The sequence below is a fragment of the Nematolebias whitei genome, chromosome 17, assembly GCF_014905685.2.
Source record: "Nematolebias whitei isolate Nwh7 chromosome 17, NemWhi1, whole genome shotgun sequence".
Taxonomy (NCBI): domain Eukaryota; kingdom Metazoa; phylum Chordata; class Actinopteri; order Cyprinodontiformes; family Rivulidae; genus Nematolebias; species Nematolebias whitei.
The window spans coordinates 16803321-16820635 of NC_056514.1; the positions used below are offsets into that span (position 1 = coordinate 16803321).

General features: G+C 43.3%; 1 protein-coding gene across 1 annotated transcript; it reads left to right on the forward strand.

Annotated features, from left to right (window-relative positions):
* The first annotated feature begins 213 nt into the window (after nt 1-213).
* LOC119423337 (5'(3')-deoxyribonucleotidase, mitochondrial) lies at nt 214-12677 on the forward strand. The gene is made up of 5 exons (XM_037690713.1): nt 214-929; nt 5334-5434; nt 11021-11081; nt 11211-11325; nt 12386-12677. Exons 1-5 carry the CDS (start codon nt 663-665, stop codon nt 12523-12525), a joined length of 684 nt encoding a protein of 227 aa, XP_037546641.1. The 5' UTR covers nt 214-662; the 3' UTR covers nt 12526-12677.
* The last annotated feature ends 4638 nt before the right edge of the window (nt 12678-17315 follow it).

Consider the following 17315-nt stretch of genomic DNA (forward strand, 5'->3'; position numbering starts at 1 on the left):
TTTGTACTACTAGTGCTTAGTGTATTTTTATTAACGTTTTTCTTGGTTCATATCTTAGATCTTATTACTGTTTTTCTTTGACATTTTATACCTTTGTCGGATGTTACTGGGACCCTGTGTACACAATTTCGTTCCACCACATGTACTAGATGTGGCGCGAATGACAACTAAAGAAACAGTTAAAACGACTACGACGTGAACCATCTTGCCTGCACTAACCATCTTTGAGAGGAGCAGGTTTTTGGAGAACAGCTTGTTCTCGCAGCGGAACGGTTCCTCTTTTTGCTATCACACAACTCGATATGAGCTACATTTCAGCTACTTTACCTCTAGAGTAATGCTGCAGCTGCAGTGGAGTGACTTGTGTCAGCTGACAGACTGCTCTCATTACGGCAGCATGTTATTATTTAACCCGCTGCTGCCGCTCTCCATCCGCTGACCGCTAGCTTAGCCTGCCAGCTAGCTAGCTGAGACGTCCAGAGATGAAGTTAAGCTAACAGTAAAACACAAACAGCTGCAGTAATAGCACCAAATACCGACACAGCTTTGACTTTAAAGTCTTTTGGAAACTTGTCGGCCTCCATGTAGAATTTATCGACTTTTCTGCTCTCTCCGTTCGGAGGGGTGACCGCCATTGGCCCCGCCGCAGCCGAGGACCGACGATGTTTGTCTCCACCGCAACTCGCCTGCTCGGAAGAGGGAGCACTTTGCTCCCTGAGCCGCTGAGCAGGATCCGCGTAAACATGTCGTCCTCCTCGGGTAAGAGACTGCGGGTTCTGGTGGACATGGACGGGGTCCTGGCGGACTTCGAGGGGGGGTTCCTGAAGAAGTTCCGGGCCAGGTACCCGGAGGAGCCCTTCGTGTCTCTGGAGCAGAGGAGAGGTTTCTGGGTGTCCACGCAGTACGGCCTGCTGAGGAGCGACTTGTGCGTGAGTGGAGCCCAAACCAGTCTCTGGAAATGTTTCAGTTTGATCAGAGTTAAACCAGTTCAGTGTTAAACCAGTTCAGAGTGTGAGGGGACTGAATCATCCATGTGGATCAGTGACAGTCCAAAGGTCTGGAGTCTCCCTGCATGGTTGTTTTCATGTATAAAAGTTGAGTTACAGTAAAAAAAAAATAAAAAAAAAAAAAATGAAAACTGAATGTTGGAGCAGATCCATCAAGTTTGTGGGAGTTTTGTCAACATGCTCCACCACGGCTACAACTCACGTTGAAACTCCATAAAATCAAAGTCTTATTTCTTTTTGTGGGGTCCTAAACTGTTTTGTCCCAACAGTACCTAGATATCCACAGATGGAAATGCATTCATTTGAACCCTTCATTAAAGACTGGAAACCCTAAACGTGATCTGTAAAACAACTCAAACTGACTAAACTAATGAAGAATAGGTTTAACTAAGAAAATAATGAAGCCGGCCTTGACTTAAAAGATGCTAAACCTTATTAATGTTTTGTTGCACAACTTTCTGACGGTGGCTCAGTTGGTAGAGCTGCTGCCTCTCAGCGATAAGGTCGCTGGATCAAATCCCAGCAAAGAGGCCATTCTGGGAGGAGTTTGCATGTTCATGTGCATGCGTGGGTTTTCTCCAGGTACTCCAGTTTCCTCCCACAGACCAAAAACATGCATGTTAGACTGGTAACTGGTGAGAGTAGAGAGTGTTTGTCTCTTATGTGTCTCTGGGATGGACTGGAGACCTGTCCAGGGTGTCCTCTGCCTTTCACACAGTGACTGCTGGATATGGGCACCAGTGACCCCAGTGATCTGAAAACAAAGAAGCAGGTAAAGATGATGGATGGTAACTTTCTGAGACTTGCACCTGTCCACGGGTATTCTGGTCCACTCCTTGTGAGTAAACGGCTCCGTCTTTATCAGTTTGAAGGCCTCCTTCTCCTCCTCCTCCAGGCTTCAGCTCCTTCCGCTCATGTTCTGCAGGATTTAGATCCAGGCTCAGAGGCCTCTTCACACGAACCATTTTGGGTGATTCAGGATGTGTTTGAGTCACTATTCTGTTGGAGGAGCCAGACCTGATTTTCTGACTCTGGGCAGCACATTTCTCTTCAGATGGTCTTGAGATTTAATTGGACCATTCCCAGATTCAAGACTGTCAGAACAGAACAGGGCTTCCTCCATGGTTCCTGGCAGGTTCAGGGTTATTTCTGTTTTTTCTTGTGAAAATGTTCCAGTTTCGTCTCGTCGGTCTGAAGGACGTTCTCTTAAAAGCTTTGCGGTTTATCAGAATGCAGTTTGAGTAACTCCAGTCACGCCTTTCATGATTTGTTTCCATCATTGATGTCATCTCTGCCGTGTTCTTTGAAGATCCCTTTAGCTTCTAAACCAAAGATTGAATAAACCCGGCACGTTAATTAAAGGACGTACCTTAGCTTCTCAAATCACTGTGGTGACATTTTTACATTCTTTTTTAGAGACACCAAGGGATGCACAGTATTATCGGCATGTATCGGCCGATATTAGCGATAAAGTTAAATATTGGACATCGGCCATTCCATCAAAATAACTCACCGATATAAAAGGCTTTTGTTTTAAGTGAACTTTTTTATTTAAGAAACTCAAGTATATCTATTAATGCACTAGTACTTATATGCTTTTAACTTGTCGCTTGTGAACAGGTTGAGTTTAAATTAGTGAAAAATGTACAAATCTGCACTGTTTCAGTGTCATTGTGTTAGAGAGTAAATGTCATGAATAAATCTGACATTAAACATAACCCAAGTTGAAGTGTTACATCATTTTCAGCTCCTTTTTGGTATCTGCATTTGGTAACTGGCCAAATTGACAAAGACCTGCAGAATAATGTAGTACAGGTCCTTCTCAAAAAATTAGCATATTGTGATAAAGGTCATTATTTTCCATAATGTAATGATAAAAATGAAACTTTCATATATTTCAGATTCATTGCACAACAACTGAAATATTTCAGGTCTTTAATTGTTTTAATACTGATGATTATGGCATACAGCTCATGAAAACCCAAAATGCCTGTCCCAAAAAATTAGCATATTTCATCCCACCAATGAAAGACAAGTGTTTTTAATACAAAAAACGCCAACCTTCAAATAATCATGTTCAGTTATGCACTCAATACTTGGTCGGGATTCCTTTTGCATGAATGACTGCTTCAATGCGGCGTGGCATGGAGGCAATCAGCCTGTGGCACTGCTGAGGTGTTATGGAGGCCCAGGATGCTTCGATAGCGGCCTTAAGCTCATCCAGAGTGTTGGGTCTTGCGTCTCTCAACTTTCTCTTCACAATATCCCACAGGTTCTCTATGGGGTTCAGGTCAGGAGAGTTGGCAGGCCAATTGAGCACAGTAATACCATGGTCAGTAAACCATTTACCAGTGGTTTTGGCACTGTGAGCAGGTGCCAGGTCATGCTGAAAAATGAAATCTTCATCTCCATAAAGCTTTTCAGCAGATGGAAGCATGAAGTGCTCCAAAATCTCCTGATAGCTAGCTGCATTGACCCTGCCCTTGATAAAACACAGTGGACCAACACCAGCAGATGACATGGCAACCCAGTGACTGTGGAAACGTGACACTGGACCTCAAGCAATGTGAATTCTGTGTCTCCTCTCTTCCTCCAGACTCTGGGACCTTGATTTCCAAAGGAAATGCAAAATTTACTGTAATCAGAGAACATAACTTTGGACCACTCAGCAGCAGTCCCAGGTGAGATGCTTCTGCCGCTGTTTCTGGTTCAAGAGTGTCTTGACCTGGGGAATGTGGCACCTGTAGCCCATTTCCTGCACACGCCTGTGCACGGTGGCTCTGGATGTTTCTACTCCAGACTCAGTCCACTGCTTCCGCAGGTCCCCCAAGGACTGGAATCGGCCCTTCTCCACAATCTTCCTCAGGGTCCGGTCACCTCTTCTCATTGTGCAGCGTTTTCTGCCACACTTTTCCCTTCCCACAGACTTCCCACTGAGGTGCCTTGATACAGCACTCTGGGAACAGCCTATTCGTTCAGCAATTTCTTTCTGTGTCTTACCCTCTTGCTTGAGGGCGTCAATGATGGCCTTCTGGACAGCAGTCAGGTCGGCAGTCTTACCCATGATTGCGGTTTTGAGTAATGAACAAGGCTGGGAGTTTTTAAAAGCCTCAGGAATCTTTTGCAGGTGTTTAGAGTTACGTCGTTGATTCAGATGGTTAGGTTAATAGCTTGTTTAGAGAACCTTTTCATGATATGCTAATTTTTTGGGACAGGCATTTTGGGTTTTCATGAGCTGTATGCCATAATCATCAGTATTAAAACAATTAAAGACCTGAAATATTTCAGTTGGTGTGCAATGAATCTGAAATATATGAAAGTTTCATTTTTATCATTACATTATGGAAAATAATGACCTTTATCACAATATGCTAATTTTTTGAGAAGGACCTGTATTTTAATTCCACAGCAGAGAAAGATATGTAGGTCTTAGGAAAAATATCAGTATTGGTATCGGTTATTGGCCACAAATCCAATATTGTGCATCCTTAATTCAAGTACTAAAATGACTCCTAACTTAATGGATGAAGTCATTTTGAGCAACAGAAAAGTCAGCCAGAAGAAATATCCAGGATCTTATGTGCCTGGGGCACTTTGGTCTTATTGTTTTGTCCCTTTGGACAGGTTTGTGTTGGCTAATCTGCCTTTTATTGTTTTGTGTACATTTTCACAAATCCAACGGCGCGCTTGACGTCATAACTTTGTGCTGGCGCTGCAGGCATCCATGTCACTGGGTTGTCATACAAAAACAGCGCCTTTATTTATTTATATATATATATAAATAACGCCTTTTTATATTGTCGAGTTATTTTGATGGAATGGCCAATGTCCGATATTTAACCACTAATATCGGCCAATATCATGCTGATAATATCGTGCATCCCTAATTTGAGTCAAGTAACTTAACATAAAAAGTTAATTCTTAAACCTGCTGAGTACTCTGGGAAACCACTCCCACACATAGGAAGAACATGGAAACTACTCAGAAAGGCCAGGAGGCAAACATGTGACCTTTTTGCAGCTCTAACCACCGTGTTGCCCTGGGTTAGATCAATGTTGAGCAATTTAGCAAAATAAAACATTTCTCCCAAATTCTTCAGGTATAGTTGAATGAACAAGATGTGTTTCAAGTGGAACGTGGACAGACCTTTAGAAGCCCTTGAGGATTATTGTTTGAAACAACTTCTGTGACTTTAAAATAAAGTGGTGCTGTTTTGAAGTGAACCTTAAAGAAAGGAGGGCATGTTCAACACTAACATGTTGTGTAAAAACAGGACTTTGTGCGTCGTTTCTTTAGCTGCGTGTGTGTTTGGCTTTGGACTGCAGGAGAAAGCCATCAGTATCTGGGAGTCCAAAGGCTTCTTCATAGACCTGGAGCCTCTGCCTGGAGGAGTGGAGGCCGTGAGAGAAATGGCCAGGATTGATGAGTAAGTCTCCAAGATGCACTGCTCTCATTAAATAGATTAAAAATAAAGTTTTCTGAGCAGCAGGGCGTGCATGCTGGAATGACCTTACTGTTTTAAGGTGTAAACTGCATGGATCAGTTTTGTAATGGGGAGAAAGTATTCATTAAGTATAATGTACTGCAATTTAGCTGTTAGAGCAGAAGCAGTAAAATTATCCAAACACATTAACCTCTTACTCAGTCAGGTAGTGTGCAGAAACCATAGCTGAGATTAAAAATCAAAGTTTCTTCAGGTGTAGACGGATGGGTGAGCTGGACCAACGCTGTCAGCAGGAAGCTGGGTCCGTGCTCAAGTTCAACTTGTTTTTTGTGTCATATGCAAAGTTTACAGTACAATGAAATGCTCGGGATGAGAAGAAGCGATTTGTAGGGGTGCACCGCTTGCAGTTTTCTGGCCGAGCACAGATTTCTAAAAAGTTTGACCTGCCGATACCAATGTTGTTTTATAATCGACACTGTCAGGTGTTATAAGTTCACAATGCACCTTCAATTTTCTAATATTATTTTATTGAAAAACAGACCCTTGAACAATATCCTAGAAACAATACAAACTAGTTCTAACTGGCCATGAGGTACTGTTCTGAAATATAAATGAAGTTCAGACAATTGTTGTTTAAAAACATTTTTTTTTTAATCGGTAAAATCTGTTTGTAATGCAAGCATCGGTCGATTTCCCAAATTTAAGGAAATCGGGGCTGATAAATCGGCCAGTTGACTTATCGGTGCACCCCTACCGATTTGACTCGCTTAAAACAAAGAACAAACAAACAAGAAATAATAAAAGCATGCAATTAGGGTACAAAATAAAGTACTTAAAAGTGGAAAAGTAATTATAATATTTACAAGGTCCTAAAGAGAAAATGGTAAACAACAACATGGTAGAATTTTAACAGTGCAAGCAGGATGAATTGGTATGAACAAGTATTTCAAGGTAGTAATATAAGCTAAAATGCACATGATATACATTGTACATAACTATATACCACACAGGTTGTGTGGCAGGTTATTGCACTGGTAGTGACAGTGAGATTCAATTATGATGGTATGGTAGTGACATACATGATACAGCCACGTAATGCATTAGCAATAAAAATATTAGGTGTCACAGATGGTGCTAAGTTATTTCCAGTTGTTCAGTGTTATTTATTGAGAGTTCAGTAATCTGACAGCTTGTGGATAATAACTGTCTTTAGTCTTTTCATGCATGATGACAGACTCCTGTATCGTCTGCCTGACAGTAGTAGATGGAAGTCCTTGTGCTGGATGGGTGTGGTCCTTCATGATGCTGCGTGCTTTACACAGACATCGGCTGTGGTAGATGTCCTGGATGTTGTGGAGACTGGTACCAGTGATGTCCTCTGCTGTTTGCACCACCCTCTGTAGAGCTTTCTGACTGGTGCAGTTGCTGTACCACCCTGTGATGCAGCCTGTCAGCAGGCTCTCAACGGTGCACCTATAAAAGTTGCTGAGGGTGTTGGTGTCCATATCAAACTTCTTTGTTGAAGTCCAAACTCACTCGTGGGATTCAGGCGTTCAGTTTTTACCGGAGGTTCTGCAAAGTGTTGCATCAGTACCAAAAGGCTCTGTACGTGAACTACAATGTACCAACCAGTTAAGGAATTAAGTCTAAATCACACCTGTAGCTGCCGACTTTACTAATCCTCATTTATCCAGTGTAGTTACTGCAGCGACTGGAGCTGGTGAGGTCAGAATGTAATGTTTGGACTCTAGAGGGCAGCAAACCCAACATCAAAATGAACAAACCACGATTTGTTGCAGCTGGGTACTAAATGTTACTTACATTCCATATTTATTAATTGTACCAATGAAACTGTACATTTCTCTCACCAGAGTCCAGTCTGATGTTGTGGTTTTTTTCTGGAGACTTATGAATGAGACACATTCTACAACAGCACGACTGCTGTTTGGCACCTCCTGGTTCTGTTTGGCTCATATGATGCTGTTGTACTTGGTCTAGCTCCACGTCTTTGTGCCTCGTTAGTTGTTGCGGTGGACATGGAGTCGTTAAAACGGGCTATTTGGGATGTTGCTTTGGTCCAGTGAGCATCAGATGTTAAACCTCCTACAGAAAAGATCCGACGACCTGTCAATGTCCACACACAAAACAAAATGGACAAAAGGAGGATTTAGATTTAGTATGTGTGGACTAAAATATTCACATGTTACCTGTTTATTATTACACACAACTAATCTCATGCATATTTTTGGGGACAGCATAGTATCTGCAGACACCTGTTGTTATCCACCTAACGTGGGTTTCTTAACTTTATTTATATCTGAACTCTTCCGTCAACTTTAATGCGGCCCGAACTGCAACGTGTACCTCCACAAATGTTCTATCAAAACGACCGACTCGGTGTCGTGATCACTTTTATTGGCATTTCGAGTTACCATGGCAACATATTTTGCTAACAAAGATGCCATATTTCCCCATAGGAAGTGAACGCTCCTCATGCTTACTGCTGCTGAAGTTTGGTGAGGGTATAGCTGAGAACGTTCCCGATCACATGCTGGATCCAAATCAAAAATCCAAGATGGCCGCCTTAGCTAAAAATGAAAAATTGCAATAACACTGCCATTTTTAGAGCTATTCAGCTCAAATTTGGCAAAGTGGTAGCTGACAGCAAACCCCAACACACAGTACTGTCAAATCACAATTTTAAATCGGCAGCAGCCCGACAGTCCCTGTCAACGTTTCTCCTGGAACGTTCTAGTTTCGTCTTATTGTCATTTTATTAAGCAGCAGCCTCTGCAGAGCCACGTCGGTATTAGTTTGTCTTTAGTTAGAACTATCGTGTTTAGGTGCAGGACTTTCAGGGGCCGTGCTTGGTTTAGAGAAAACCTCATCTGTTCCATTCTGCGTCCAAAGGTAACCCTCTGATGATGTCACTTCCTGTGACGGCCTGTAGCATCAGACTGCGTTCACGTCACCTACACACTCTTTCATTCATGGTTTGCGTCAGGACATAATGAGAATGATCTCAGCCCACCTACGCTGCCTTCACTGTGTTTAGGAGGGAACGCAGCTGATCAGGTGTATTGATCAACGGATCTTTCAGTCCATTCAGGTTTTGGATGTGTGTTAACACAAGGCCAGGGTGGAAAGACATCAGCTACGACCTCGGAGAAGCAGGTGCTGCAGCTCAGCAGGCTGGGACAGGTCAAAGTTTGCTTCTAAACTATTTGGAGTCCATCATTTTAAAGTGAGGGAGATTATTGACGGCTGGAAAACATTAATGACAGAATGTTCCAGCCAGTTCATCCAAAGCTCAAACTGCGACGCTCAGAGAAATGGCTGAACTAAAAAGTGTTTAATAAAACAAGAGCTCTAAGTCAGTTAGCCGGTCAGAAAAAGGGCTGCCAGGTGAAAGACTGTCCTCTAAAGAGAACCTGACAGCACAACCGTAATCTGCAGCTTCATCTGAATGGACCACCAAACTTCTGGAACAATGTTCTTCAAACCAGTGGTTCCCAACCCTGGTCCTTGAGGAACACCATCCTGCATGTTTTAGCTCTTTCCCTGCTTTGACACACCTGATTTGGTGATTAACAGGCTTTGGCACAACCTGAGGAAGTAATTAAATCACAATATCAGGTGTGTTGAAGCAGCGAAACAGCTAAAGTATGCAGAGTGGTGTTCCTCAAGGACCAGGGTTGGGAACCATTGCTTTAGACCTACAGAACCAAAGATGAGCAGGTTATCCATAATGCACAGCAGCAACAAACAGCTTGTTCGGCTGGCAGGCACGGTGGTGGAAGGGTGATGATCTGGGCTTGTTTTGGGTGCCCTGCAGCCGTTGAGTCGACCTTGACCTCTGGTGACCAAAGGTCAAATGGTCACGACTAATAAAGACCTTTAACCTCTCCAGGGTTGGTCACTCGCTACATGCAGTACCTTTTGATATTCTCACACACACCGTGCATATTGATGGTACAGTGTCATGCAGTAGAAGACTTTGGGTTGCTGCAGGGGACGGGGATCGAACCCCTGACCTTCGGAAGATGATCAACCTTCCCTCTGGGCCTAGAGTCAGCTGTGAGGTCTTCTGTCCGGGTCATGAAACAGAACTATAAAGTGCTGTGCTGCTGAGCAGAGACAAAGGTGTGCAAACCTGGATGAGCTGGAGCAACGTTGTAAAGAAGAGTGGGCCAGACTGTCTGCACTGATGCAGTCACACAGACACTGAGAGGTGCTGCTAAAGAAGGTTCTGAATGATGGGCTGGACTTAGTTTGATACGTTTTGACTTCATTTTGTTTAGTAAATAACAACACGGTTGTGTTTTTGTATCATTTTGATCATCTTGTGACCTGACACATAAAACCTTGAGACTGGAGCGGGGTGGACTTTCTTTGTGTTGTTAGATAAAATGTTTCTGCTGTGTGCGACTTGTTTGGTCTTAATCACCGTATCGTTTCCAGTTACTCACAGCCGGCGTGGGCCAGAGTCAGACAGGTTTGATTGTCATTTCAGCACCAAGTACACACTGAAATGAAACCGTGCTCCTCCAGGATCACGTTGCAACACAGAACACAACGTGCAAAACAAAACAACAGTGCAGATACACAACTGAACAATAAACACAAACAGACATCTAACCTAATCTAAACGTTCTAATCTAAAGTGAGAGACAAGACTAGAGACACGTGTTGATTAGTACATATGTAACACAGAAACATGTTCTCATGTGAGGTTAGCTGTGTAAAGGTTTTAGCTGAGTAAGGTGCAAAAATGCAAAACTTTAGCAGATTGCAAAAACATGCAAGTAAAGAACTCAAACGTAACAACACAATAAAACATTCAGTGGTTCCCAACCCTGGTCCTTGAGGAACACCACCCCACATATTTTAGCTGTTTCCCTGCTTCAACACACCCGATTCTGATTTAACTTCCTCAAGTTCTGCCAAAGCCCGTTAGGCACCAAATGACTCGAATCAGGTGTCAACGCACGGAAACAGCTAAAACATGCAGGATGGTGTTCCTCAAGGACCAGGGTTGGGAACCACTGAGATTCTAGACTTTTTTTTTTTTTTTTTTGGCTGAGATGTTTCTGACCTGACTGAACATTGTTGGATTATTACCTGGATTACTGAGCATGAACTTTGGTGTTTTGAACCATTTTGGTATGACTGCCTCAGAGGAGTTGACAAGGGAGAGGGTGGGCTTCAGAAACCATCTCATCACCAGCAAACTGGCTTTTTCCACTATGGAAGTGTGGTATTTGTGGGACTCCAGTTTGTTTGGTGGCTTCTCAGACTGAAGAAGTCCTTCGGATGAAGGACGAAACGTCTCAGCAAAAAAAAAAAAAAAAACCTCCAGATGACCTGACTGACCATTGTTGGATTATTACCTGGATTATTGAGCATGAACTGTTAGTACAACACAGTAGTTGTGTGTATTTAGGTTGTGTGTGTGCCAGAGTCTGTTTAGTGTGTGTTTGTGTGTCACAGTCCATTGTGGCCAGAGTCCAGTGGGGGTTGTGCAGCTGGAGTATAAACAAATAAACACTTGTTGTTTTCCTCTTTCAGCACAGATGTGTTTATTTGCACCAGCCCCATCAAACATTACAAACACTGCCCGTCTGAGAAGGTAAACAACATCTTCCCCTTCAACATCGTTAATGTGTTTAATTTACCCTCATTGATTTTCTGTGTGTGTGTGTGTGTGTGTGTGCGCGCGCGCGCGCGCGTGTGTGTGTGTGTGTGTGTGTGTTTCTAGTACGCCTGGGTAGAGAAACATTTGGGCCATGACTTCCTGGAGCAGGTCATCCTGACCAGAGATAAAACATTAATCTCCGGTGATCTCCTCATAGACGACAAGCCCGACATCCAAGGTAGGCTTTGTTCCTTCACAGCACACACGCCAGCAAGGATGAGCTGTCGGATTAATTCATCTTTTACATTCTCTAATCTGCAGTTACCTGTAAGGCTGCAGGATTATTGAAGCTTTGGCAGCTTCAGGGTGAATAGTGGCTCCAGAAGTCTTTTAATTATTTATATTTGTTCCCTCCAGTCACTGATCGAGTCACAACACAGGATGTGTGAGCAGCATGCTGCACGCCGTGTTTAGGGACAACGACATGTTAACACAAACGGTTTAAAGCAGCTGTGAGGCACGGTGGAGGAGGTTCATGGTTTGGGCTGTGTTGCAGCTGTAGACAAACAGAAATATTCAGCGTTGCTCCTTTAGGTGGCTCTAAAACAAATCACGTATCCTTGTCAGATTTTAAACTCTTCTGCTGCATTTAGTGTTTGTTCGATAATTAATAACAGTGTAATGCTTCATGTGAGACCATATTTTAATATTTTTTTAATAATCAAATTGAGCAGTGGCCGTCATGTTTTCCCTCCAGTCGGTTCTTAAAGTCCATAAATCCCTGCTTGGCTCTTCTTTTAGCAGCTGCTCATAAAATCCTGCAAGTCAATTAAACATTTCATTTCCTTCAAATCATAATGTTTATTTCAATCCATATGTTGTTGATAATTCTTTGGTTTTGTTAAGGGATTATTAAAAGATCATGACAATAAAACTAAACTCCAAACCTTCAGTTTGGATTTTGATTGTCTAGCTACATTTTGCTCATTGTTGTAGCTTAAAACAATAAAATGCACACGTCTAAAGTTTGAATCCAGATGAACATCCTGCCGTGAATAAAACATTAAAAGTTGTGACAGATGATTGTTAATTTCTAAACGGCGCTCTGTTCCTTCACGCTCAGCTTCTGCAGCAGCGTATAAGATCCTGTCGTTTGGTGGTAAAATAAAAACATGTACGTTTCAGTACGGATGTCCCTGGACTCTGAAACTCCTCAGTCCTCACCTCTGGTCTCACTTTGAGCCCCGTCAGCTCTGTCCTTGTTGTTTTTAATCGTGGTGTTTGTGTGTCCTGGTCAGGCGTGGAGAACCACCCAGCGTGGGAACACGTCCTGTTCACGGCCTGCCACAACAAGCACCTGCCCCCCCACCCCAGTCAGAAGCGCCTCCTGTCCTGGGCGGACAACTGGCAGGCCATCCTGGACAGCAAACGGCAGTGAGGACGTCCACGAAGCAGAGTCCTGGACACTTTCCACTTCTGAAGCCGAACTGTTGCTGTAACCCAGTTTGACCAGCAGAGGGCAGCGACACACCGAGTGTTGCTCCTGTTGACTCATCAAGCCACAATGTTTGCACGATAAGTTTAAAAAATCGGTACAGGCTGCTTTTATTACGTGTTTTTTGTTCCTGAATGTGGACGTGTTTTATTTTCAGCCTCTGCAGCGGTTTTTCTGCAGCCTTCATCGCAAACGACCGGTTGAGTAAATATATCGGAGCGCTGTGATTCACAGTCAGGCTCCGAATCAGTAACAGAAACGACCTCGCAGAGCCCAAGGTGTTGTTGCACAGATTTATGAATATTGTAGCTGTTTTCACAAATTAACACGAAGACCACGTTAATGCTCTAACATCTGCAGGTGATTGAAAACAGCTGCTTGGTTTTTGTTATGTAATCTGACAATCTATGCATGTTGCCAAAAACAAGCTCATTTAAATTAATATAATTACTTATTAATGTAAAAATGTAAATTTAGATTGACTTTAGAAAAGTTCTTATTTAAAAATATATTTCTTTACTACTTTCTAAAAGTAGTTTAATGGAAATGCTTGAATTATTTTCCAGTTGGATGCGTCTGATGACGTTTACTGTAATAATAAGAAGATACTTTAATGTTTTTAGCGGTTTACAACAGGCTGAAGTTTAATTTCAAACATTAAAATGTTTGTTTCTGCACGTCACTTTTCCAAAAGCTTCTTACTATGAAGGATCGCTCGTGTTTACAGCAAGAGGACCAAAATGTGCTGAGGTTTGCAAAGCGCCGTGTTTGAGTTTGGTTTAGTGTTTGTGTGTTCTGACCCGTGTGGACGAGCTGCTGCTGTTCAGCTTCACCATGTTTGATTGTTGTTGTGCAGCTCGTTGAACTTCGTTCTCATCGTGTTCAATGTACAAATGAAAATGTTCCATCTCCAAATCAATTAAAACACTACATTATAAAATAAACTCTAAATTATCTTCTTTATGAAGGAAGTTGGATTGTTTTTAGGCATTGTTTAGATAATTGTCATATAGAGGTCAACAATGCAATGAAATGTTTAGGATGAGAAAAACAGATTCGACTCGCAAAAAAAAAAAAAAGCAATACTAAAGCATGCAATAAAAGTACAAAAATTAAAAGAAATATATTTACAAGGTCCAAAAGAAATATCGTAAACAACAACATGGTAGAATATAACGGTGCAAGCAGGATGAATTAGTATGAAAAAGTATTTCGAAGGTAGTAATATTAGCTTAAATGTACAGTAGTCCCTCGTGGGGGATCCATACCCTGAAGCCCTGCGATAAGTGAAAAAAACGTGAAGTAGGAATAGTAGTACAAGTAGTAGTAGTTTTGCATGCAGGTGCTAAATAATTTATATATATATATATATATATTTAAATTCAATGCTGATCGTGCAGCTCATTCATCAATCAGCCAACTGTGAGTCATGTTCAATCTTATTTTGAGAAACCGCTATAGCGCGAGTCTGCGATAAACGAACCATGGAGCAGCGTGGGCCTACTGTATATGATATATATTGCACATAATTAACAAACTACACAGGTTGTGCGACAGGTTATTGCACAGGTAGTAAAGTTGAGATGAATTATGAAGGTATGGTAGTGACATGGGGCAGCACGGTGGCACAACTGGTAGAGCTGCTGCCTCTCAGTGAGCAGGTCCTTGGTTCAAACCCCGGTCCAGGGGCCTTTCTGGGTGGAGTTTGCATGTTCTCTCCGTGCATGCGTGGGTTTTCTCCGGGTACTCCAGTTTCCTCCCACAGACCAAAAACATGCATGTTAGGCTGATTGGTAACTCTAAATTGTCCCTAGGTGTGAATGAGAGAGTGAATGGTTGTTTGTCTCGTTTGTCTCTATGTGTCCCTGTGATGGACTTGCGACCCATCCAGGGTGTACCCCGCCCCTCGCACAGTGATTGCTGGACATGGGCACCAGCGACCCCCCTGACCCAAAATGGAATAAGCGGGTAAAGATAATGGATGGATGGATGGGTAGTGACATACATGATGCAGCCACATCGTACAGCAGCAATAAATATATTAGGTGTCACACATGTGGCTTAGTGCAATGTTATTTTCAGTAGTTCAGTAGTATTCAGTAGTCTTTTTAGTGTATGTCTTAGATCCTTGTATACTGTTTGTTTTTATACTTTATATTTTTGGGTGTAACTGGGACCTTGAGTACACGGTTACATTCCACCTCATGTACCTTATTTGTGTCATTGAGAATGACAATAAAGAAACTTGATCTTGTATTATCAAGAGTTCAGTAAGCTGACAGCTTGTGGGCAATAACTGTCTTTGAGTCTTTGGTGGCAGGCTCCTGTACCGTCTGCCTGGTGAGGTTATTTTGCTGACACAAGCTGGTCAGTGATTTCACGTCTCTTTCTCAACTCTCGTTGATGTTGTTATCCAACATGGCCGCACTCAGAGCAGTTGCAGCTTCACAGGCTCCCGGTACGATCCCAGTTTTCAGAAGTTTTGATATTGACTCCGTGCCTGACTCCGCACAATTTATGCATGTGAACTATAGCCGAACCAAATTGATGAGAATAGGAGCGGACTTGCCACGAAATATAGCAGAAATCAGCAACAAACTCAAAACTACGCTTGGCAGAATGCAGATCTTAAAGTCATCTACCTGGAAGCTGCAGCAGAGGCGTTCCAACAGGCAGAAGAGGAAGCGTTGCTCCTGGCTTAAGAAGAGAAGACGCCGGGTGGGGGTTCTGGTGAGGCTACGTGCTAATGCTAAAGCCAGAAAACTCCCAATGCCATCTCTCTGTCGAATGCCCACTCGTTGGACAACAAGATGGATTTGCTTCGTCTGAGAGCGGGCGCCTCAGAAGAGATGATGAAGTGTGCGGTGCTTTGCCTCATAGAAACATGGATTACAAGCGAAATGCAAGATTCAGCCTTTCAGATGGATGGCAGACTCTTTTTTTCGAGCAGATCGCTGTAGCAAGCTAACGGGGAAATCACAGGGGGGCAGAGTGTGCATTTACGTGAGTAAAAGTTGGTGCATGAACGGTACTGTGGTAAAACACTCATGCTCAAAGGCGTTGGAGCAGCTAACAGTGAAATGTCGACCACATTACCTACTCTGCAAGTTCATAGTGACTTTCATTACTGTTGTTTACATTCCTCCGGATGCTAATGAAGTTCTCCAGGAGCTCCATGATCTCCTCAGCTTGCTGCAGAACAAACACCCTGATGCTCTTTACATAGTGGCTGGTGACTTTAATCACGTGAATCTAAAAGACTACCTCCCAAGTTTTTACCAGCATGTGGGCATACCAACAGGTGGAAACAACACGCTGGACCGTGTTTACACGAATGTAAAAGATGCATACAAAGTTGAACCCTGCACCCACCTAGGACTATCAGACCACATCTCAATATTCCTGACTCCTGCTTACATGCCCCCACTGACACGCTCCAGACCGGTATAAAAGAAAGTTAAATGTTGGATCCAGGATAGTGGCCCCATACTGAGAGATTGTTTTGAACGAACAAACTGGCAGGTTTTCAGAGAAGCTGCTGAAAATGGAGGTTCGCTTGATCTGGACCAATACACATCCTCAGTTCTGGGTTACATTAGTACATGTACTGACACCGTCTCTACGATCAGATATGTTAAAAGGTACCCAAACAGAAAACCTTGGCTGAATGCAGAGGTGCACACCCTGCTGGCAGCCAGGAACACTGCCTTCAGGTCTGGAAACTCAGAGGAGCTGAGAAGGACAAGGAAAGAGCTGGTTGTTGGCATTAAGAGGACCAAGGCCACATATGCACAGAGGATCCAGGGGCAATTCACCTCACAAGATCCACTGAGCATGTGGAGGGGCATTAAGTGTATAACAGATTATAAAGGCGGGAGCGAACAACGCCTCAAAGACCCATCTCTGCCTGATGCCCTCAACAAGTTCTATGCACACTTTGAAGATCCGAACAGGCAACCCAGCACCAGACTCATCTCACCACTCGATGAAGAGCATCTCCGCGTGACCTCAGCACAAGTAAGGGGTACTTTCAGGAGGATTAACCCTCACAAAGCAACCGGTCCAGACAACATCCTCGGGAAATTCTTGAAAGAATGTGCCAATCAGCTCTGCGAGGTGCTGGTCAACATCGACCTCACCCTGATGGACAAACTATTCACACTAGGACTAACCCCCTCCATTTGCAACTGGGTACTAGATTTCTTAGCAAACAGACCACAGTCAGTAAGGATCCACAACTTCTCCTCCTCCACCATAACCCTCAACACTAGCTCTCCTCAGGGATGTGTGTTGAGCCTTCTCCTGTTCACTCTGCTCACATGATTTTGCAGCTCCCCACCCAGGCTGTCACATTGTAAAGTTTTTAGATGATACAGCGGTGGTGGGATGCATCACAAACGATGAGTCCAGCTACAGGCAAGAGGTGGAACATCTGGAGAGCTGGTGCAAATAGAATAACCTTCACATCAATGTGAAGAAGACAAGGGAGATGATCGTGGACTTCAGACGAAACAAACGCACCTACACCCCCCTGAACATAGGAGGATCTGCGGTGGAAATGGGTCTCCAGCTACAAGTACTTGGGTGTACACCTGAATGACAACCTCAGCTGGGACAACAACACTACCAGCCTTAAGAAAGCTCATCAGAGACTCTACTTCCTCAGACGGCTGAGATGAACTAGTCAGCTCAGTCCTCACCTCCTTCTACAGGTGTGCAGCGGAGAGCATCCT